Raw genomic sequence first — 22,773 nt, 5'->3', positions numbered from 1 at the left:
TGTGCCACAGTCTTGCAAAGTTATGTTTTCCTTTCTGAAAGAAAGAAGAACTTGGTCTTTAAAATACATTTTCTGATGTTCAGCAGAGCTGCAGTGGCTCATCATCAAGTCAGCTTATCTCTGTGCTGCTGAATAATAAAATAGTTCCTTTGAAGAACACAGTGACGTTGTCTCCAAACAATAACAGGGCTGATCCTGCTATGTTTACTCCTGCAGAATCCATTGAGCTCCATCAGTTGTCAGTAGTAGACTTATTCTGTCATTTTCAGAAGAGAAGAATTTGTTTCTCTCTAAGTTTCACAGATCTTTACAGTCACAGAAGATCATTGTGACAGAGAAATCTCATTTTTTTTATACACTGACAGGGAATTTCCCTCTCTAAGTTGTTCCTTTGAGCCCAGAATGTGTATGCTTTTTTGTGTGTTAGAATGAAAAAGTGCTTTTTCTGTAAGAGAGAGTTGTCTTGTTTGCTGTATTTTTGTCTGCTTGTTACTATACTCTTGTATGTGATATACTTCTGACGATTGCTACTTTTTCAGAATGAAACCAGGCTGCTTTATGATCAATTAACTGAGAAAAAAGCTACTTTGCAACAATGTTTGAACTCAATTCGTGGACATAATGTTTCTGAGCAGCTTCAGGTAATTCCATTTGCAGGAAAAGAAAAGCTAGTGTTGCCAGTTTTCTATGATTTACTGTTTTATATTTTCAAAAGTTTGAGTCTCACTTATGTTTTAAGAATGAGAGAAGGAGAGAGTTCAGTATTTATCACCCCTTTTTACCTACTCATCCCGGCCCGTAGTTGGACTTAATTCCAGTTCTTTTACTAACTGATGGGGAGGAACCAGTCTCTCCACAACCTTTTAGAACAAATACACCCCAAACTATGGCAGAGAAGAGAAAAAGCTACACAAAGTGAGGCACTCCACACATTATGCCTTCCTGATATTCAAAGCTCCACTTTTTCTTCATGGAAATAGGACTGCAGTATTTGTATCTGCTCATTCAAGAGGTAGAAGCACTTCATCATAGTGTGGCATTTGACCAGTTAAAGTTTTCTTCAACCTCTGCAGGGATTAGCAGAGAATTAGAAATGGACAGGCTGCATATCCTCCCCAGAATGCTCATCTACTTGCTGCTGGAGCAAAAAGGGGTTCCACAGACATTTTTGTTACGGGCTCATAGCCTTGTTTACAGGCTTATTTTCTGCCAGGCTGAAAGCCTTTTCACATCCCAAGCAGGGGCTGCTGCCTTGAGCATATTCTGTGAAGCAATCACTCTTAGAAAAAGAACATCAGCAGTACATAACTTCCCTTTGTTCAGAAAGAACTTGTCTCAATCCATCCCTGATTGAGCCTTTCCAATTCATGAGAAAATGGTATTTTCTCAGGCCAGATTCCTTCTAATAATGGCTGTTGAGTTAGTAAACTGAAACATGTTGAATGTCATACTGAGACACAAGCCTGTATTTCCTTCCATGCTGTGCCACGTGAACCCAGTAAGGTGTGCCATGAACGGTCTTGTCTGTTCATCTCATAAACTTATATTTTGTCTATAATTTCAGAAAACTGATGCCTGTGCTTTGGAACTGCAAAACTTTGAAAACCAAGTAGCAAAACTGAGAGGCTATGGGGAAAGATTCCAGTTACCTGTCACCTTAATCCAGGAAGCTTATAAATTAGAGGTAAGAACACAGTACAGTTTCTACTTATACAGCAAGGTTTGATTTTTCTCTGCAATGTTTTTTAAGCATCAAAAGGCTGATAGTTATTTTGCAGCCTGGGAATGTGCACTTGGATTTGTAGGATTCGTTTATGTATTTCATGAATCACTAAACTTTGTTCACGCTGCAGGATGTGTTGGATGACATGTGGGGGATTCTGAAAGCAAAATATGTGGAGCTGAATTCTCCTTCCATCAGTGAGAGCCAATATGAGGACTTACTTTGTGGGTTTGCAGAGCTAGTTGCTATTGGACAAGAGAAGATTGCACAAGATGCAAAGCAGCTGACAAAAAGCAGAGCAGCTCTTCAATCTCACCTGGAAAATCACAAGGTATGGGATTCTCTTCACAGCCCAGCTCCTGTCAGATGAGCACAGCCAGAAAACTGTTTAATGAGTTTTCTTTGAGTATCATAGGGAAATTATCTGATAGCATGCAAGAGGGACTAAAGTTCATGCAGAAAATAATGCAAAGCTTTTAATAATCCAAAATAGGACTCACTACAACAAGAAAGAGAAGTTATTACAACTGCAGTTTTGGTTGTATATTAAGATCAGGATTTCAGTTTTGCCAGTATATAATGTGCTGTGACTTACCTCAGAACATAATGATGTGTGAAGAAAACATGTCCTTCTAATTTTTTATAAGTAAATTCCTGAAGTTGCTGTCTAACAATTGAGAGCTGAGGCTTTGCTTCCAGCATTCTATGTCCTCGTGATCCGATGGAGGAAACTTAGTCATAACAGCTTTTTTTCTGAAGGGAGGGTACTTTAGATCCTCCTCTTGTCTGTCCACCGTTCCCTGTTCCCAGTGCAGTGTGTTTGATGGAAGATCCTGAGAATACACGTGCATCCCCATTGATTGTCCTGCTGCTTGATAAGAAGCCATGACCAATGCTAGTCACTGCAAAATATCTCTGTCATGTTAATGCCTTGATTTAGCTGCTCCATGTAGCTCAAACTCCCTATAGAATTGCTTCAGTGTGCCAAGCACTGCAGATCACTACTTTAGAGCCATAAGAACGATGTTTGTCACTTACTCACAAATTACCCTTAGCAAAGTAAAATGTTTGGAATGTATTTACAAAGGAAAACAAATACAGAATAGATTTACGTTCCAAACTTACACACGTTGATTTACAAAAGAAGAAGGAACTGCAAAACTAATTGTTCCTGCCCTGGCTATCGAGACTTATCAGAGTGCTCACACAGTCTAGGATACAGTCCTAAAGTGAAATCCTTGTACTAATATTAGTTCTTAGTGAAGAAGATCTTGATGGAAGTATAATGTTAAGTCCTTAAAACATTTTCAGGGAGGAGAGTATTTTGTTGAGATTCAGCTGTTTCCCAAGGGCTTGGCTGAGCTATAACTAAATCAATCTCTTTGTGTCCTTCCCACTTCTTAGCCCTTAAATCTGATCATGCTTGATGATTGGAGTTATCTCCCATCGAGGTTAGAGAAACTGAGCAATGGCTGTCTGGTGACAGCCAGATCCTCCCCTAACACTGAACTCAAGTATTGTTAAAACTCTTCCATTTTTGTCCTCCAATATCTTTGTATTTCATATGAACTGAAGGTGTAAATGTAGATGATTTTTCTTTATAAATGCATAAATGAAAACAGTATATGCAACTCATCACTGGTTCGTAGTCTGACTGCAGAATTATCAGTAACCCATCTAGGGCTGATGCAGCATTTGGGTAGAAGGCTGTTGATCTAGCTTTGATAGACTCTGAAAGCATCTGCTTTTCTCAGTGAGCCCTCTCTCTCTTCTGCATACTCTTGCCCCAGGTGCATGGTTTCTCTTACATGGCAAGATTTAATTTGTTTTTTTCTCAGGACTTTTTCCACAACCTCATGACTCACATGGCTTTCATGCAAGCATTTTCCAAGAAAGTGAATCCCTCTGTCCTGCAAAAGAGAGAGAAATTCTGGAGAGGGCTGGTGAATGAAGTCAGATTGCTGGAGCAGAAGGCCAGCCAGTATGGTATACACTTAGAGAAGTTGTTAAAGGTAATGAGCCAAGAGAAACCCCCGGTAAAAGCTGAAAGGAGAAGGAGAGGGTTCCTCCAGAAGCAACTATACCACAACAGTGATTCTTTCTCTAGTAGTTGTCCTTTCATATCTCTGTTGAATAGAAACTTGTTCTCTGTGTGGCAGTAAACTGTTTTTTTTCCTTGAAGCACCTTTGGAAGTGGGCATTTCGGTCTGTTATTGTGATGTGGGTGGGACTGCATGACTTCGTTGCAGTAATTTTGTAATGCCTGGTCTGACAGTAGAGCCATTGTAGTCATAAAATACTGGTACTATTTTAAAATTAAATACAAAGGTTGCTCTTAAAATCCCCCTAAGGAAGTAAAAGCATACCTCTTTCAAACTAAATATCTTGAAGATGTTCATTGAGTTATTTTATCTGTGTTAAAATCATGTCTCGCTTTAGTATTTTCATTTTGCTTAACTGCTTATGTGTTCTGTTTCATTAACACAAGGGCTGCTTGTGCTAGATTAAGCATTAAGTCTTTCATTAAGTAGTGAAAATGCCCATGTGTGTTACATTAATGATGTAATTTGTTTTTTAGGAATGGACTGAATTTGATGATGAATGTCTAGCATTCAATAAGGAGTTAGAGGCACTTTCTTCTATGCTGCCATCTGTGAATTTGGTTGAAGAAACAGAAGAAAGATTAATGGAAAGGATTGCACTTCTCCAGGTATTGATGTCTCTCTAACTAGTTTTGTTCTTGAATCTGTAAGGCTGTCAAAAGAAAAAAAAATTAGAGTATGAGGAGAAGCCAGTTTGCAGGGCACTATTGGTTTGTTTTAGTCTGTGTGGTTATGTACACTGGAAACTACTGTGTTACCTTTTGTCTCCCATCCTGATTCCTGTCTGACCAATGAAAATAAAATTCCTTTTGTAGAAAATGGCAAGTAGTCTGCTGGCTTGTTCCCAACTGCATGCCTGATGGCAGAGCTACACCTTTATTTAGAACATCAAGTCCAGCATAAAACATCTAAGCTGTTTGAAACATACAAATATAAGGATATAAAAGCAGCCTTTGTGGTTGCTTTATAAAAATGACAAGTAGAGTTCCATAAGCTCAGTGATGTGTCCTCCGAGAGAGATCTGCATTCCTCACAGGCTTGACCTTCCTATGTCTTCAGAGGACCTACTCTATTAGAAGTTTGGGAATTGGGTCTGTAGGGAGTCCAATTTTATATTTAGACCCATAGACTATGAAGTCAGAAAAGAATTACTGTGATTCAGTGTACCTGATTGTATAAAAGAGACAATGGGATGTTCTCTGAAAATTCTGAGCTATCTTTTGAGATAAATTCACAGTAGATACTGACAATCACAGTGGCCCTCTGGTGCTTTTGATGCCCATCACAGTGATATCAGAGATGCATTATATTTGCATAGGCAGTCATTGTGAAGTTGTTTGGTTTCATTTATTTCTTAAGAGTGAAGGGCTAGTTAAAAACTTAAATCTTCGTTTTCTTTAATGACATCAGAAACAAAGTAGTAAAATTTTGTAAGATGTTTCTGGGAGAGGTTCAAGCACTGGAGCTTCACAGTTTCAAGGACAAAGCAAAATAAAATTCTCTGGAACATAATTCCTGTTAGACAAATATCCCTATTAATATTAAATATTCTGTCTGGAGAGAAGTGAGAAACTTATGTATCATATAATTGCTCTTTTCTGCCTTCTCACCAGGACCAATCTCCTTCCCGGAATTTCTTCTTTTCCCTTTAATCATTTTGACCTTCCAATGAAGTGTCATTATGGCACAGTCATGCTTTGTTTTTATTCAGCTGTCTAGGCAAGCCCAACTGATCCTGTGTCTTTGTTTTATTATCTTCTGTTCACTCTCATTCCTCCTGGCCACCATCACTCAGCACTTATCCCAACAGCTTCATTCAAATGTCTGGTAACATTTTTCTAATAAGATAGACATGGAGGCCCTACTAAAAACAGGAAGGCAGTAATTTTCTGCTGGCGATGGTCATATGTTTATATGTGGCAGTCAGGTCTTACAGCTTCAGTTCATAGCCTGAAGTTTACACACAGTGAAGTACAGATTGCTTCAGAATGGAAAACAAAGTACATGACAGATTGAATGTAAGATTAAGATGTTAGAACAAATGATACATGTTTTGCTAGTCATGTTTTTGAGTTTTAAAATGTTAATTGTTTTACAAACTTGCCATATTCTAATAGCAAATCAAGAGCACTGTTGATGAGAAGCATGCCAGGCTGTACCAGATGGTGAAAGAAGGGAAGAAATTGCTGACTGCTGTGAGCTGTCCAGAAATAACAAGTCAGATCAGGAAGCTGGAAGAGCAATGGTTGTCCTTAACCAAAAAAGTTGGCAATGAACTACACAAACTTCAAACATTACTCAAACTCTTGATCAGGTGGGTTATAACTCAGAAGGCAATTGGAGATACCAGCTTGAAATAACTGATAGGCAATTATGAAATGATGTAGTGCCTTTTACTTAAAACCAGAAAAAAATAAAGCAGTGGTAATCAGAAAACTGACCCTTTATTACATAGCAGATCTTCTTGCACTTGCTTTGTTTCCCATTTACTTTTGTGGGAACAGTTTTGATTGCTGTCATTGTTAAGTCAGAGTACAAAGGTGAAAGTTGCATCGTGCTGCTGATCATGTATTTGAAGTGCTAACAGGTGCTGCAATCATGGTGACTAAAGTACTTTGACTCACATGAATGCAAGCTAGCCTTTATTCCCAAAGGCATAGTGCACAACTCCACATGTAAATGATCCCCCTTATAGACACTCAAGACCTGGTTGAAATGCTGCCTCAAGCTGGATTTCGAACCTCTCTGAAGGGGAAAGTCTCAAACATGCTCTGTGCTTTCACATGGCTCTAACCAAGTGTCAGTGTGTGAGAGGTGTCAGAATAGCACATGCCTCCTTACAGTATGGGCAATTTGGAAGGTGAGAAATACATCCTAGATTTAGATAGGAGACATATGTCTGTGTTTTGTTTCCTTCTTTTAGCTACAACAGAGACTCAGAGGAGTTAAGGAAATGGCTGGATTCTGCTGAGCAGAGAATGAAATTTTGGAAGGAGCAGTCTCTCAACGTGTCACAAGATCTTCCCACCATCAGGGATAACATCGACAGCTTGTTTGTAAGTCTGATCTCCTACCAGATTGAGGTGATACATTATGACTTCTAATGCAAGTGATCTTTTTGAGTGGTTTTTTGTATTTACCATAACCCAGAAGCTGCCAGCAAAATATGACACTGAAATGACAGCATGCCCCAGAGCTGCTCCATTACCTGAATGGAGAACATTGAGGATGGGAGGCCACAGAAAAACTTCCTTTAGATTGCTAGGCCAGCCTGTGTAAAATCAGAATGGGATCCTCTCATAGATAGCTCCCAGTTACAATATTTCACAATCCAGCCAAGATCTGTTATGCATTTATAGAATAATAATAGCATGGCTTCTCTCTTGCTCCTGATGCCAAATGCCAGATACAGCAGTTTAGCTCAGCTGATAGGCCTCTTACCAACTGAAGAGAACTCATGGAGCAGGAATGAAATCACTGAGACTGTGGGGTTGGTCAGCCAAAATCAGGAAAGAGAAAACCTGTAGAAAAGCATATTCTAAATTTCATGTCCTTGCATGCTCCCTGGTGCTGTACAACCAGCCAGGATTTTCTGCCTTGATGTGAAATCTGACAGAGCATTGCATTGTGGAGGTTGGATAGGTGGGTGTGAGCTGGACAGAGATTTGAGAGCTAGGGCTGCTCCCTTGACCTCTGTGTGATGTGGAGATGGGGATATTTCTAATCCCCATGGAGCAAGAGGTAGTATCCAGCATTATACCAGGATGGGCACAAGGCCTTACATATTGCCAGAACGTATTGAATTTAGATTTTCTGAACTTTACAGACTTGCTAGAATCCATTTAAGACAGTTCATCCAGTAACTGAAAACCTGGTTTGTCCTCTTTATCTAATTAAACATACAATTACCTTCTTTTAAAATTCTGTCATGCACCTCAGACATTCTCTAAGGAAGTTGATGACAAATCTTCCCTGAAGTCTTCTGTGGTGAGCACTGCCAACCAGCTCTTTCATGTGAAGCAGGCTGATACTGCAGGACTTAGGTCATCTTTGGCAAAGTTTGAGCAAAAATGGGGAGAACTGATTACACAGCTCCCAGCTATCCAAGAAAAGTTGCACCAGGTAAGGAGAAACTCTCCTGCTATGTCTCAGTTCGAGCTAAATAATTATTTTAAAATGCTACTGGGTTTCAGCTGGCTGCAGTATAAGGCCTGCAAAGCAACTCTCTCTTAATTAGCTGTCTGTCTTGCTTTCAGAATATCTCCAACATTATACTGCTGTTTAATTATTACAGTGTTTTGCACATATCATCATCTTTGTGCTTTTATATGACAGTCGGTTACAATTAGAAATAATTTTATTTCAAATTTCTGAGTTCTCTAGCGTGTTTTTTTTCAATTTAAGTCATATCTTCTCTGAATCTCAGAGCTCACTGTAAAATTCATAGCCCCATAATTGCAATTATAATGCCTGAGCCCTTCTAAAAATGCAAGATGTCATCTTCCTTGATATTTCAACAGGTGGAGTGTGGAGGATTAATTATATTTTTTACCCCCAGCTTCAAATGGAGAAACTTTCTTCGCGGGAAGCTATTGCTGAACTAATGACATGGCTGGACCATGTGGAACAACAGCAAGGACATGAAGAACCAATAAATGCACAAAGTAGTGTAGTTCAAGTCAGAAGTCTCCTTCAGAAGTACAAGGTAAATGGAAAACTGAAAGTCCAGGCTTAGCTTGTGACTGTTTTGCTGTCACAAGCATGGAAACAGCCTAAAGACACTTTTATATCCTCACCCTTGCTCTCAAACAGCCTCAAAGGTGCCTTCTGTTATGAAACCTTTTTGCTTCTCTGCCACGCAGAACACTGCCTGCCCTGCATACAGCTGCAGCCAGTTGTCCTGTAATCTCCTTCTTATGCAGTCTAGTCTGTCTCACTCATTCTCTTTCTCTGGCATTTACATTATAAGATGTGTTAAGCAGGAAAGCTTTGCTTCCTTACAGAGCTTTTCTCTCCATTTGTGCTGTACTTTAGTCCACCTCTTCACCAAGGTGTACCTCGTAATTTTGGAGCACTGTTGCAAGAACCCATTTAACTGGAGAACTTGGATTTTGAATATAATATTTTATCAAGAGAGAGGACCTGCTAAGAAAGAAGGAGCAGGTCTATGACCCTGCAGAGAGGCTGCAGCAGACTAATGACTGTTTAGATGCTAAAGCTCCAATAACAGAGGTTTATTGCTCCAGTCTCAGGAAGGGTTCACACCATTCTTGTACATCTGCAGATGTCAGGGAGCCCAACCTCAAGGCACAAATCCCTACATAGATCTATTTTTTCTCTGGCCTTGCAGGGCTACGAAGGGGTGCTCTGGGCTCAGGCAGGAGAATGTTTCCTAGCTTCTGGTGGCTGCTGTTCTCAGGTGCTTTGATACTGCCCACTATGTCACTGGAACTGATCAGATTAAAACTTCTGAGCTAATTGTTTTATGCTTTTGTTCCTTTTTGGTTGTTTGTTTTAATTCCTCCAGGAATATGTGATGGAAATGAACTTTAAGCAGTGGATGGTAGATTTTGTGAACCAATCGCTCTTGCAAATGAGCACTTGTGACGTGGAAAGCAAGCGGTATGAAAGGACAGAATTTGCTGAGTGTCTTGGCGAGGTGAACTTGCGGTGGCACAGGCTGCAGGCATCCCTGAACAGAAAGGTTTGATTGCATTTAATTGCTTTCTGTCCCACAACTCTGATCTTGGCAATACCAGTGCTCTGTATTTTGCAAACGCTCTTCCTACAAAAGCAGTACTGAACACAGATTTTTATATTTACAGTCAAAGTTCAATTTAGGAAAAAAAAAATACTGTGGTCTCAAATTTTGTCATGGAGGGGTCAGCCCTGTTTCTGCCCACCCCTAGGTTTGTGTAAATTAGAATGTTCTGTAACTTTTAGATACAAGACCTAGAACACCTTCTGGAAGATGCTACCGAAAACGAGAACAAAGCACAGACTTTATGCAACTGGCTGGAAGCACAGAGCGATCGAATGAGGTCTTTACAAACCCCAGCAAGTCTAATCTCTGCGCAGAACACATTAGATGATTGCAAGGTAAAATATTGTGTAAGTGGGATATTATTGTACAGAATGTACGTAACACTTCACTTAAAATATAAAATATACTGGAGGGTCAGAATGAGAGAAGACAGGGTACCTTTGGCTAAAATACTGCCCTATTCACAGCAAGTTACAGTGCTTGGGTGCAGGTGGCCAAAATGTTTCATTAAAATTATTTGCTCAAAAAAAACGAGATCAAAATTTGATGAAGTTTTAGGGACAGAAGGCTGGGGAAAGAAAGGTCATGACTTTAAGGTAGCTTTATAGGGAATTGTTGTGGCCCACTGTGTGTGTAAATATTTATAATTGTTGTGTAATGAACATCTGTATTAAGATGAAGTCTTTCTGCATCTGGAGAGCTACAAAGAGGCCCACATGGTGGCTGAGGAATTAGCTCTTGATGATCTCTTCCCAGATATGATGTCCATACTGACACTAAAGGTTCTGGTTCTACCTGCAGAAGACTGCCTAAGCAACTGCTGTCATTTTGAATTCCTACAGACAACTGTTGTGTATTGGGGCTAAAATGGTGGTGGTGCTGCATGGCCGAAGAAGACTGGTTTAAAAAGTAGAGTTTATCTAAGCTCTTTACACAGAAACGTTTTTCTATGTTGTCATTAATAGATCTTTTTTATCATTATTGTTACAGTTTTTACTTCCTTCTCTCTCTCTCGTTCCTCATTTAGGACCTAGAAAATCAGCTTGCAATTAAGTCCAAAATGCTGGATGAGCTGAAGCAGAGTATGTCTTTGAATGGTAGTACAGAACAAACCCCTGAGGCGTTGTCTTTCAGAATAGCCGACCTGTGTGAAATGAAGGACAGTGTTGTCAGCCAGGTAAATGATTTGATTGCATTTCAGAATTCCTCCAGCACATATGCTTTCCGCTGTTGTTATTAATTTTCTTTATGAAGTATCAGAAGCTGGTACAAAAAAACAAAAAACAAAACCAAAAAACCCACAGAGTGTTTTTAATCTTAACCTTTTAAGAACTTCCATTTCAGTCTGTCCCATACCAGAAATTAACCTGTTTCCAAAATTAAGAAAGAAAAAAGTCTGATGTCAAAACAGTTTGAATACGGGGGGGGAGGTACAGAAACCCGTCTGCAGTTTAAGAAAATAAAGAAATGGCATGGATATTTTTCTGTTATCTTATGCTTTCTTACTTGATCTGCTTCTCTAGTTTGTACTCTGGTCTTCTTTGTCTGGAATATGCTCCATTTGCACTGGAGCTTTTTTGCCTCCCAGCTGCCCTTTCCTCTTCGTGACTGGGTGGCTTCCACTGTCTTCAAACCCTACATAGTCCTCAGTTGCTTCAAGGAAAAACAGGCAGATTGGTTTTCCATACAAACTGACTCCAGGACAGTCTGCATACGTAGTTATATTAGCTTTAGACTTGAAACTGATCTTTCTTGCCTTGGTGTAATTGATAGATACAAAAGATCTAGTAATGGCTACAGCTAAGGGTTTTAATTTCTGATTATAAGTAGCCATATATACCTGAGGATTATGTGTGATCCAGCAATTCTGTTTATAGATAAGATTCCTTTATACTTTTTATTACAAGTGCTCTGATCTCATTCCTCAAAACTTTGTGAAACTTGAATCCTTTTACTTGAACTCTTCCATATGAGACGTCAGTCCAGGATGAGGTTGCACCTTCTTGCTTAATGTCTCAACTGAGGTTATGTGGTTGTTTCTCATCTAGAAAACAGATTTGTGGGTATGTGCATGATGAAAAAGGAAAGTTCTTCATTTTGGTGTGGAGCTGAGGTTTGAATTTGGCAGGATTAGCAGCATAGTGATTAGTGATTCTAATTAGAATCTGCAGGTCATGTTAATTTTAGTATTTTATTACTTAAGTGTGGAACTTAGAAACTGCAGCTTGTTACATCCTAGTTGTTTGCACGAGCAATGAAACTCAAAGCAGTCTTCTTCCTGTGTACGACTGGCCTCAGCAGGAGCCTGGCTGTGACTTCAAATACATGGCTAAGGAGATGTAGTACCTCGCTTGTACTATCCATAGTTTGATCTTGAGACTGTGAATCCGAGGCCCAGAGACATTTCATGAGTATAATGTCTTTCTGTCTTTGTGTGGGTGGTGATTTGCTGCAGGCTACAAAAAGCAATTAGAGATTCTTCCCACCTACACCATGATTCAAATGAGAATAATGTTGATTAATCCATTTACTCCTGTGTGCCTGGAACTGTGATACTGTGCTATGGTGATTCACGCAGTCTATTTAGTACTCACTATGGTTTGGAAAAGCTTTCATCTTCCATTAAGTGGATGCATAGCTGGAACTGAAATCTGTCACCTGAACAGGTTCCATGGAAACATGCTTTTTGCCTTGCCCAGTTTGCCAAAGCATCTGGTACTGGCATGAGTGAAAGCAGATACTGAATTAGAATTAATGTTTCATCTAACCCAGGACATACACTGTGTTCTTACCTGATACTGAAGGGTAAAAATGGTAAGTCACACTGAAGGAGTGTGGAAACTTGCTTGCCCCAGGGCAACAAGATTGCGATAATGAAAGAAGCAAAGAGAAAATGAGAAGGAAATCTCTCATTTGACTGCGTGAGAGAATCCCATAGTTCCTAGACAGTAGTTTTGGCAGGCTGTGTTGTTAAGAGATTGTAACACAAGTGGTTTGTTTGTAGGTTGCACAGCTGAAAACCTCAATGCAGTCAATACTGGAGCAATGGAAAGTATATGATGACATTTATGCGGAAGTCAGCCTGCTGATGACAAGATATTTGTACTGCATAGACCAGTGCAAGCCCTCTGTGCCATCACTGGAAGCTTTTCAAAAACAGGTCAAAACTCTCCAGGTAAATCTGCTGACATAGCCTTAATTCTGTGCTTACTTCTGTGCCTTCAAACAAACTTCACTGAGAAAGAGCCACACATTTTTCTCTCAAGCAGCTTCCTTTTTACTGTAGTGCCTCAGAAGTCAGTGGATTTTTTTTTTTTTTACTTATTTATTCTTTTCTCACCAGAGACACTGATTCTTGTTTCTAGATTTCTCACTTTAAACTTCACATTCACTGAGGAAATGAAAGATGTTGGCTCTTGGCTCATTGGCTGAAATGGAATTTACCCTTTCACTTGCATTTCCCAGGGAGATGACCTGCCACCACGCTTCAGCTAGAGGAGATACAGTGCACCAGGGGTGTGAGAGAAAGTTGGGCAAGGAACCATGTCTCTAGATTTGTGGGTTGTCCTGCTGCTGTTATAGAGTTCTTACAGTGGGCATTCTGACTGGCCTTGGGTCTGACTGCTTTAAAAAGATATGGCTAAAATCTTCTTACCTGTCTTTACACTTGTGTCAGAGTACCTCTTTTGGCTCATCTTCAAGTTACATCAGCAGTGGTACAGGTCAGACCGAGATGGTAAATCCTGGGCACATCTCAGCAATAAAGTTTGCTTAAACATTTCCACTCTCATCTAGGAACAAATAATAAATAAGAGGAACTGGGGACCTTCTTACCTCTTTCCTTACATCACCTTATTCATCTTTAATCTGGACCATTTCCTAATGTGATCCATGGCAGGGTTCTGCAATCTCCTGTGTCAGGAGGAGAGGAATACAGTGGAGATGGAGACATGAGTTACTGAGCCAACTTTACCACTAATAGAAATTTCCATGGAACAGCAGCCAAAAACAAGACATTCTGATTCCTAGTGCATTAATTTTGTAACTTCAAAGCAATGGGTTTTCACTTCAGTTTAAAATAAGCTGACTGAAGAATTTTTTCACTTTGACCTCTTCTCTTTTAATTTCTTAATTTTTAGGATCACACATTACATTCTTTGCAAACTTTCTGATCTGTGCTGCAGGTGTGTAGCATTATTGCTACTGTATCCCTTCTGATCTATGGTGGAAGCTATGCATATGTCACTGATCTTCACAACTCATTTAAATAATCCGTTTTGCAGTCTCTTCAGGATGAGTTGGAGAACAGTGAAGAAAGTTGGGCCAAGCTCCAGGCAGCTGCCAATAATCTGAAGAAGAACTGCTCCCCCTCCTTTGCAGAGATTATCGATCAGAAGTGCACAGAGGCACATACCAGGTATGCTTACAAAAAAGAGCCACATTTGTTAGTATTAAATAAAATTGCTGAGGTAGGATTTCAACGTATGTCATGTTTTTAAATCTGTTAGCAATGCTTAGCTGTCCCTTGTGAAGAGTGGCTGATGCTACCTGTTTTGTGATGGATCACACAGCACAAAATGATGCTGTGTCAAGTGGCTTTCAGTAACCCGACTGTGAATGCAAAGAAACTCCCTTAGGACTCCTACACCAAATCGTATTCTGATTCATGAAGTGCATCTCCAAGCAAAATGCTCTTATCATAATTTGATATGTTGGCAGGTGGAGCTCAGTAAATGAAGACATCACTGATCAGCTGCGGACAGCACAAGCAACGCTTCAGCTCTGGGAGCCCTGTGATAGTTTATGTACTGAGGCAGCAGTCAAGCTACAGCAGCATGAAGAGCAGTGCACTCAGCTTTTGGATGCCCGCATGCCTGAAGATAATATGATAGAAACCCTGAAACAGAGGATACAGGATGTAAAGGTACATGAATAAGGTTCTGCTGCCTTATACAAACCAGGATTTATTTACAAAAAAAAACCAACAAACCATCAAATCTAATGAACGCCTTCTTTTTCCCCTCCACCCCTGCACCAAAAAAATAATCCAGTCAGTGGAAAACATGAAATCTGTTTTTTCCTATGAACAGAAACTTTTCTTTCCTTCAAATACTTTGACCAGGTCCTGAGGCCAAATCAAACTACAGTTAGCATAGGGACCAAAGAGGAGCAATAATATTTAGTCTGCTCTATACAAAAAATCATGCCTATGCTGGAAAGGGTCATTAAACCAAAGATGATTTACTTTAAGCAGCACAGCTTGGGAGGAGAGATAATATCTACTAGATCAGTAGCTGTCAAAAAAAAAGACCAGTTTTCCAGAATACAGGACCACCTTGAGGTCTCTTACGGTTGTCTTTAACTTGGTTTTATTTGATTTTGGTCCTTTTTTTGGCCTGGTCTGATAAGTTCACAGATTTCTGAGCTCATTATATTATTCCAGACACTGCTGACTTTAGGTAAATTGGATTTCATACTGAGACCACAGAGTACATTTGACTCTTTCAGGAGGCAAACTGTCATTAGGTTCTGACATTTTTGGTTTCTTCAAAATGCAATAAAGAAATACAGTAATCCTTATTTCAGAACAGAGCAGAGATTTGTCACACTTTATGCGACTTTATCCACATACTGGAAGAAGTTCAAAGTCTCCTATTTTGCATGTAGCCAACTGAGAAATTTTCTGTTAAGGGAGAGAGAGCTCATGTGTTTCTTACCATGTCAGAAATAACTAAGAGTGACAAAACTTAGGACAAAGCATTTTAACTTCTTTCTGGTCTGTTAATAGCTGTGAGATGTAAACAAGTTAGCAAAGAGGCATCGCGTTTTCTGGAAATTTTTGGAAAGGTTTTTGCACCTACTAAGCATGGCATAACCACTAGCATGCCAGTGAATCTGTAGGTCCTGTTCTAGTTTGCATGAGTAGGATATATATAATTTATTGTATTTTGCAAAATGAATGATGAATTGGAAGAGTGGGGAACAGTGACACCGTGTTACATGTATGTGAAATTACATGTGCATTTTGAGTTGTATTTTAATCTATCTAATTTTATCCTGTAGTAGATATTACCACAATAAATACAGATAAAGTCCAGTACTCAGTGTAAGAAATCAGAATGGTTTTTCTCGTGTGACAAGGGATAGGACACAAGGAAATGACCTCAAGTTGCACAGTAGGGGTACAGGAATGATGTCAGGAAGAATTTATTTGTGGAAAAGGAGGTTAGTCATTGGAATAGGGAAATGATGGAGTTGCCATGCCTGGAGGTATTTAAAAGGTGTGTGACTATAGCAGTTACAGACATTTTAGTGGTGGACATGCTAGTGTTAAGCAGTAGATGGACTTGATGATCATATGGGTCTTTTCTGACCTAAATGGTTCTATAATTTCAAATCATTGACTTGCTAAAGCAGTAGCTTACAATATGATCCATTCCAAAGACAGAGGTAAGGATCTAAGAGCTATTTTCCTTTTATGGGAAGCATGTCTGTTCTTTACCATCAATCAAAAGCCTTTATTTGATACAGTAAAGACAATATACAGTGGCAAATTCCAGGGAGAGACATGGTTAAAAGTAAATGACGCTTATAGTCAGTGGTATGTTTCACAATGACTTCTTGCTATTCCTTGTCCAGCTGTCAAGTTTGTAACAGTGATATTTCTCAATTTCAGTATGAGCCAGTTTCTCCATCTGCTAGTGTAAATCTGGTCTGTAGAGATGGATGTGCTAATCTCTCTCCCTGATCCGTTCTGTAGAAACAGTAAAGCCCACTGCCTGCACTGATCTTCCACTGAACTTTGACCTGTGCCTTTCCCAGCACTAGAGTCAGGGGGTGCAACTCCTGTTATCCTCTGAGTGAAAGTCTGAATTTGGCTCACAGAGGAGATCAACCAAAAGAGCTTAGTTACAGCAACAAAAGATACTAAATGAAAATGGCACATGAATGAAGATCTGATTCATTTGCTGACCTTTTCTTTTTTAATTTCCTCTTCTCTCATCAGAATTTACAGAATGGTCTTCAGAACATAGTGGGATGCCGTTCCCAAATTTCTGAGTTGGCTGATCAGATAAAACAGCAGGCTGGGACAGCTGCACACGCCGTTCTGTTGGAGAAGCTGCAACCGTTCCAGAGAGCATCCTATTTGGAAAAGATGTTGCAGAGGAAGTTAGATGAATTGGAGGTACTTTTATGAATAGAAAATCAGTTGTCAGAGTGTGTTGACTTCTTCACTGGAGTCCTGTATTCCGTGAATGAAAATGAAACTAAAATAATAAATTAAAACTCAGGTTTTTTATAAAAATAAAACTCGGTGGTATGGTCAACTAGGTAAGGAAATAACACTTGAAGCCAAAAGGACAGATGGAAGAAGGGTTTCAGCCTCATGTCTGCTTGCGTTGCTATAACAAGCCTTTGTAAGTAGACTCTCAGATGATTACAAGTCAGGAAACTCTTTTTATTATGAACTTTAAGCTGTGAACATTCTCAGCTCTGCTTGGAACAATCCTAAGGGCTCCAGTTTGCCTCAAAAAGAATGAAAACAGATTACCTAAAACCAATCCAGATCTACAAGAACGTATTCCAGATGCCCACATTTCTTCCAGATATTTAAGAGTCTCTCAAGAGTTAGAGATTCTGTTTCTTGACATTTGCTTTGGCTTAAATTTTGCACTTACCCAGTGCAAACAGTGAATTTCCCTCAGTGAGTTATAAATACATTGGAAGTTGGATTGAACATCTGTTTGTCTTCCTGATAGTATTGCTCATTGCTTCTTTTTGTATAGCAACTATATATTATTAAATCAGCTCATAATTAATGTAAATCTGCAATGTTCATTCTAGTTCAATCTTTTACAACTGGAGGATTTTAAGAACTGTCTTGAAACTCTGGAGGGTCATGTGAAGAATTGCACAGATGCCTTTGATAGTCTCCATCTAGACGGAGAAACAGACAACTCAGAATTGCTCATGGTATGTTTGATTTCCCAAGTACAAAAAGATGAATAATCAGGATTTAAGAGCCCCAATTAAGGAATTATATGTTCTAAGTATCATAGATTTGTCACTTCCAACAGAGTAACTGTAATCTCTTCCCAAAAAATTGTTAAAATACATAAAAATTAGCTATGTGTCACAAGAAAAATGGATTGTGAGAAGGAGAGGAAATTCACATGGATTTGGAGTTGATGGGAGATCCTTTTTCCCAGCTTTATTCTGCAGTGACCTAGTCTTTGTACCATACACACAGGGTACAGAGTTGATCTGCAAGTGCCAGCACGTGTGTATCTGCTCAGTACTATCAAGAAAGTGGGCCTCCTGTAAGGAAACTGACCTGTTTGTTTCCTATAAACTCTAAGGTTAACATAAAATGTGGTTTCTTGGGTTAGCATTTTGATTGCAATCAAATTCCCTTTTACTTCCAGAATCACACTCTAGAGCTTGCTGCCCTTTCTCCAAGCATAGAGAGTTTGAATGAAGCAAGCATTAAGCTGCCCCTCAGTGACTTCATCCTAAAGAAGATGCAGAGCCTGACTCGGCAATGGAGTCAGAAGACAGCAACTGCTTTGGAACATTGCAGGTGTGAAAGGCAAACAAAAAATGTCGTTACTGTTTTCTTTTCTTTGAGGAAAAAGAAATTAAAGCATGGGAAATATTTCTAGCTGTTCACAGCTTTCTCAGGGAGTTTCTACATTGGATTTCTAGCCTTCTAACTTACTCCATAGTATTTCTGTGGTTCTACAGTTCTGTGACATAGTGGCTAGTTCTGTTCCAAGTCACTTGAAGCAAAAACGTAAAGGGCTTTAAGTGAAGAAAGGTAGAAAAGTGCCAAGCAAAACCCTACTGTGTTAGCATTAGTAAGGGCCACCTTAATGCATATGCAAACATATGCAGGAAACTAACCACCAGCAAAATAGTTCTTGAAGATTTCTTTTGTTTTACAGTGTGCTTGAGGGAACTCAAACTGATGAAAAGAAATTCCTTCAGAAATGTGAAAACTGGATGAAATTCCTAGAAAAAATGAAAGAGGCCCTGAAGACAAATGTTCCAGGACGATTTGAAGAACTGCAAGAGCAACAGAGAGTCTATGAGGTAAAGCTAACTCTGAAAATCAAAATATCTTGAATGATGAAGGTGACAGGAAATCCTTGGAAAATACTGTTCCTTTCAAATTTACATCTGTGTGGAGTTTTACAGAGCATTTCATTCTTTTGAAATGTGCCTTTGTACTTATCCTGAGAAAAGCTCTGAAATGTGAAAATTTTAAAATGAATGGATTGCTTTCTGCACGGGTCAGAGCTTTAAGAGTGTATCCCTGTAGTGCATTGCAGAAGCCCTAGCTTTTGCCAGCCCTGAGCTTGGTTGCCTCTCTGCCTGTCCCACAGTCCTGGAGCCCATGGTCCGTGGCAACTTGCTAGGCAGTTTGCTGAGGATTTGGCAGGAACCTCACCAGGTCCTGGGAGAACTGCATTTTAAAGCAAATATCTTCGTGGCAGTTTTCTTTTCTGACCAGCTTGAAGGTTTTGGTGGAAATCTGTTTTCAAACATTTGCTGTTGTTAGAGAGAGGGATGCCCTTAACACCTGTATGGGAAAATGGAGAAATAAACAAAATGCTGGTAAAAAGTCATGTGGTAAAAGTTTAGTGTCAGAAACTCCTACAGTGAGCTTTGTGCTACTGCAGTGGGCAAGAGCTTCACAGTACCCCAAGGAACTGATGTTAATTCCATGTGGTATAAAGTCTCTGCGTGTTAATGATATTCACTGGGATCAAGTAGGAATTCTTTGCTCCCTCTTATGCTTCTCCAAATCAGTTCACTTGTTGCAATAAAACGTAATAAAACAAGTACAGCGAAGGGTGGATTCAGCCTTGTGTCTCTTTTTCATACCTTTCTTATGGTTTTCAGTCTAGATTGCATTTCTCATGAGTGAATCCAGCAAACATCAGCTCCTTTTGTGTTACCACATAGGTGCAAATTCTTCCTGGTATTATGAAAGTGTGGAATCTTTTAGGGTGCATACGATGATAGCACTGGAAAATACTTTTAAAAGTATTTTAAAATTTAAAATTTTATGTGCTGTCAATGCAGAGGAGCAGAACCAGCTTTCACAGCAAGGATTGTGCAATGAATAGTTAAAACTGTTGTTCTTTTGGTATTTTCAGATGCTGCAAACTGAGATTTCCATAAATCAGCAGACATTTAATTCTATCATAGCAAAAGTTCTACTGTTCCTGGAATCTGGAGAAGCAGAAAAAAGGTAATGCATTTGTTTTTCTCGTGAAGATCTTGCTAATTCAACGAATAGGTTCTCCTCTTTGCATTCAGGATTGGACACAAAGTCAAATTGCTGACCAGATTTTCTCTTTAAATAATCTCCTGGCGCGTTTTGCAAAAGTGTGAAGGAGCTGCAAACAGAAACACATGTGCTCAGGCTCCACTTTTGATAGTAACTGGATGTTCTGCCAAATAAGATTAGTTAATTGGTCCTATACATGAAGCTTCCTTGTCTGCTGCTGCTTCCCTGCAGTTGTTTGAACAGTGTAGTTGAGAGGCCTACTTCTTGCAGAAGGTAATGAGAATGCTGCATGTAAAGGTCCCTTTCTCTCTTCCCAGACCTCCTCACTTCAAATTAAAGTACAGAGGTGTGAGACTGTTTACACTGCCCCAAGCTCAAATGATGGTGCATTAAGTCATTGACCCCACACGATCCAGAACACAACAGTTAAACCTGTTTTTTATTATGATGTTATGCTTTTCTCTTAATCAGTGTAGAGGAAGAAGAGGCATAAAATGTTTGTGAGCAAAGATTCAACTGCCTCAGGCATTTCTGCTGTGAAGATAGTACTCCTCTCTGCTAGAGCTTGCTTCCACAGAGTTGGCAGGACAAAACTTCAGTGGAAAGTCCATAGCTTGGCTTAAAGATGCCAGGGAAAATAGGGCTCAATTAAGTGAAGCTACTAGATTTTTTGTTGAAGCTAACCCCACAAACACATCTGTATAAGAGCTAATATGGCATCGTGATCTCCTGCAGAGAAACAAAAGGAATAGCCAGGGCCTCTCTTTAATCATTCCATCTAGATGTGATGGGTCATCTAAACATGTTGCAGGAGAAGTGAAACTGTTCAGGTGGGTTCAGTAGCAACGCTGACCCTTTTCACTTTGTAGTTACATCCCTCTGCTATAGGATTCAGTGATGGTTGAACTTGCCATTATAGGCTGGTAAAGGCACAAATCAATTTTGCTGCACAATGAGGCATCTTGTGTCACCTGCATTATCTTCCGTGTTCTTCAGATATTTAGTGCATATTGTTTCTGTGATTGCTGTACTTCATATGTTCCTATAACTCAATAGCAAGAATGACTTGCATTATCTATTTTTGTATCATGTAAAAGTTATTTTGCTTTGGAAATGGAATATGTAGAGCAGAGCTAAGCTTGTGGATGCATGGAGTTTTTTGCTTAGTTGGGCACTGTAATAGGAATTTTACAATATTCCAAATGTAAACCCAACACAATTATTGGAAAATACAGCCTCGAGGTCAAAATATTTTACCACTCAACACCTGTTGTCTGCAGGACAGAGTTTATTCCCAAGCTCACGTTGCTGAAAGAGCAGTGGCAGAATGTTATCTGGTTGGTTCAGCAGCGGAAGAAAGATATCGATGGACTCGTGAGCCAGTGGCAGCTCTTCAGGGGTTCTCTGCAGAGCCTCAGCAGATTCCTTGCTGATACAAACAGCTTCCTCGCAGCCGTCAAGAGCCAGGACTGCTACAGCCTGTACCACCTTAGAAATCTAATTCATGATTTCAAGGTATTGTATCTCTTTCTGGTGAATCTAAAACCTGTGATTTCCCTCAGATTGAAACTTCTCTCCAGTAAGAAGAAAGAGCTTTAAAATAACCTGAATGTGTGATGATGTGTGTGGACAGGAGGTGCCAGGAGCAGAAGGCAGAGAACTTGCAAGGGCATCTGTCCCTGGGGCTACCACTGTAGAAAGCATTGAAACCAGGCAGCAATTTTTCAGAGCAGTGCATTCTGCATTTTACATGCAATGGAAATCACATTTCCCTTTGTTCATGCTGGCTGTCTTGGCTTTTCACTGAATTAACCTCCTTGTTTTACAGGAAAGCAAGAAGAATCAGTGATCTTGGTGGTTGCTTGAATACATTTTGAAATGTTTTAGATTTCTTTAAGTCCTTTATTTGTGCTTCCAAAGTTTATCATGTTCCCACGCACCTAATGTTGAATTAACACATTACCAGTATTCCATTTGGTGCTAGCCTTGTTTCATTTCATCTTTATTTTTACCTACTGTTTAAAGGTGATTTTCAGAAGATTTTACAAGTTAATGCTCATGCTTTTCATTAGTGAGAAAAGCTAGAATATCTTCTCCCTCCCACTCCAGATTGCCCTTCTTTCCTGCTGTTGCTTTAAGGAAATAAATGCTGATCCTATTGCTTGTGTTACCGTCTAATTTGAGTCAAAAGCAAATTAATTATTGATGGCTTACTTGGAGTATGTCGTGATTAACAGCTTAGAAACTGTTTTTCTTTTAAAGAGTAAGGCAGTGATTCTTCAGAGGTGGCAAGGAATGTACTCCTCAATCATTGATGTTGGTGAGAAGTTGCGCACTGACTCTGATCCTGAGACCAGCGCTGTTCTGCAGGAGGAGCTCAGCCAGCTGCAGCAGAGCTGGGGGGACACTCAGGTCCAGCTGGAGAAGATGAAGACACAGCTCAGCAGCATCCTGCAGGTAGACAGTGCACTCCAAATGAGGAGCAGCATTTGCCATGTGCCATCAGGGTTTGTGGGAAGCTAAAAGCATAGTCCTTTAGCTCTCCAAAGGAAAATGAGGTTCATGTCCATTTGTTACCATAATGTACGTTCCCACTCTGATTGTTCTCATGCATCCATGGCCCCAAGCTCTGCTTTGAGGTATGAAGCCCGAGCTAAAATTCAACCTAGTGGGATTTAACATTACTTACTGCTCCACCTGATGCTGCACCTGTAAATAGAAGGGCAGATCATATTTATTTCCTTGGAACAACAGATCTGCTTGCATGGCCAGACTGCACATAGGTATACCTTACAATTGAATTCATCAGTGATATGATCCCTATCCCCAAATTTATGCTGAAAGCCTCTCATAACACATAACAAGATAAGCAGAAATGCTCTTTAAA

The 22,773-nt window shown here is 39.7% G+C and overlaps 2 protein-coding genes across 9 annotated transcripts in view; one reads left to right on the top strand and one right to left on the bottom strand.

The window, feature by feature from the left end:
- The window catches only part of ESR2 (estrogen receptor 2), a 169,049-nt gene that overhangs the window by 62,985 nt on the left and 83,291 nt on the right, over positions 1–22,773 (bottom strand). The gene's annotated exons all lie outside the window — the stretch shown is intronic.
- SYNE2 (spectrin repeat containing nuclear envelope protein 2) overlaps positions 1–22,773 on the top strand; it is a 172,416-nt gene that overhangs the window by 112,211 nt on the left and 37,432 nt on the right. For 5 of the 8 annotated variants that reach the window (XR_008209492.1, XR_008209488.1, XR_008209491.1 and 2 more), the window contains 22 exons: positions 540–641; positions 1,565–1,684; positions 1,854–2,054; positions 3,562–3,735; positions 4,302–4,433; positions 5,943–6,139; positions 6,749–6,881; positions 7,765–7,947; positions 8,384–8,530; positions 9,353–9,529; positions 9,769–9,936; positions 10,617–10,766; positions 12,594–12,764; positions 13,873–14,006; positions 14,309–14,513; positions 16,596–16,775; positions 17,435–17,563; positions 18,016–18,170; positions 18,535–18,682; positions 19,753–19,847; positions 21,167–21,401; positions 22,149–22,343. Coding sequence is in view for 1 of the 8 variants with exons in the window: in XM_052695581.1 (XP_052551541.1) it covers positions 540–641; positions 1,565–1,684; positions 1,854–2,054; positions 3,562–3,735; positions 4,302–4,433; positions 5,943–6,139; positions 6,749–6,881; positions 7,765–7,947; positions 8,384–8,530; positions 9,353–9,529; positions 9,769–9,924; positions 10,617–10,766; positions 12,594–12,764; positions 13,873–14,006; positions 14,309–14,513; positions 16,596–16,775; positions 17,435–17,563; positions 18,016–18,170; positions 18,535–18,682; positions 19,753–19,847; positions 21,167–21,401; positions 22,149–22,343 (3,519 nt within the window). In the remaining 7 variants the exon portion in view is untranslated. The remainder of the gene's footprint in view (positions 1–539; positions 642–1,564; positions 1,685–1,853; positions 2,055–3,561; positions 3,736–4,301; positions 4,434–5,942; positions 6,140–6,748; positions 6,882–7,764; positions 7,948–8,383; positions 8,531–9,352; positions 9,530–9,768; positions 9,937–10,616; positions 10,767–12,593; positions 12,765–13,872; positions 14,007–14,308; positions 14,514–16,595; positions 16,776–17,434; positions 17,564–18,015; positions 18,171–18,534; positions 18,683–19,752; positions 19,848–21,166; positions 21,402–22,148; positions 22,344–22,773) is intronic. The other 3 variants (XR_008209489.1, XR_008209493.1, XM_052695581.1) reach the window with 1 other exon arrangement.

The sequence above is a fragment of the Tympanuchus pallidicinctus genome, unplaced genomic scaffold, assembly GCF_026119805.1.
Source record: "Tympanuchus pallidicinctus isolate F22 unplaced genomic scaffold, pur_lepc_1.0 scaffold3, whole genome shotgun sequence".
In the NCBI taxonomy this organism is placed as follows: Eukaryota; Metazoa; Chordata; class Aves; order Galliformes; family Phasianidae; genus Tympanuchus; species Tympanuchus pallidicinctus.
Note: the sequence above shows the minus strand (reverse complement) of the source record. Positions and strands in the feature narration are given on the sequence as shown.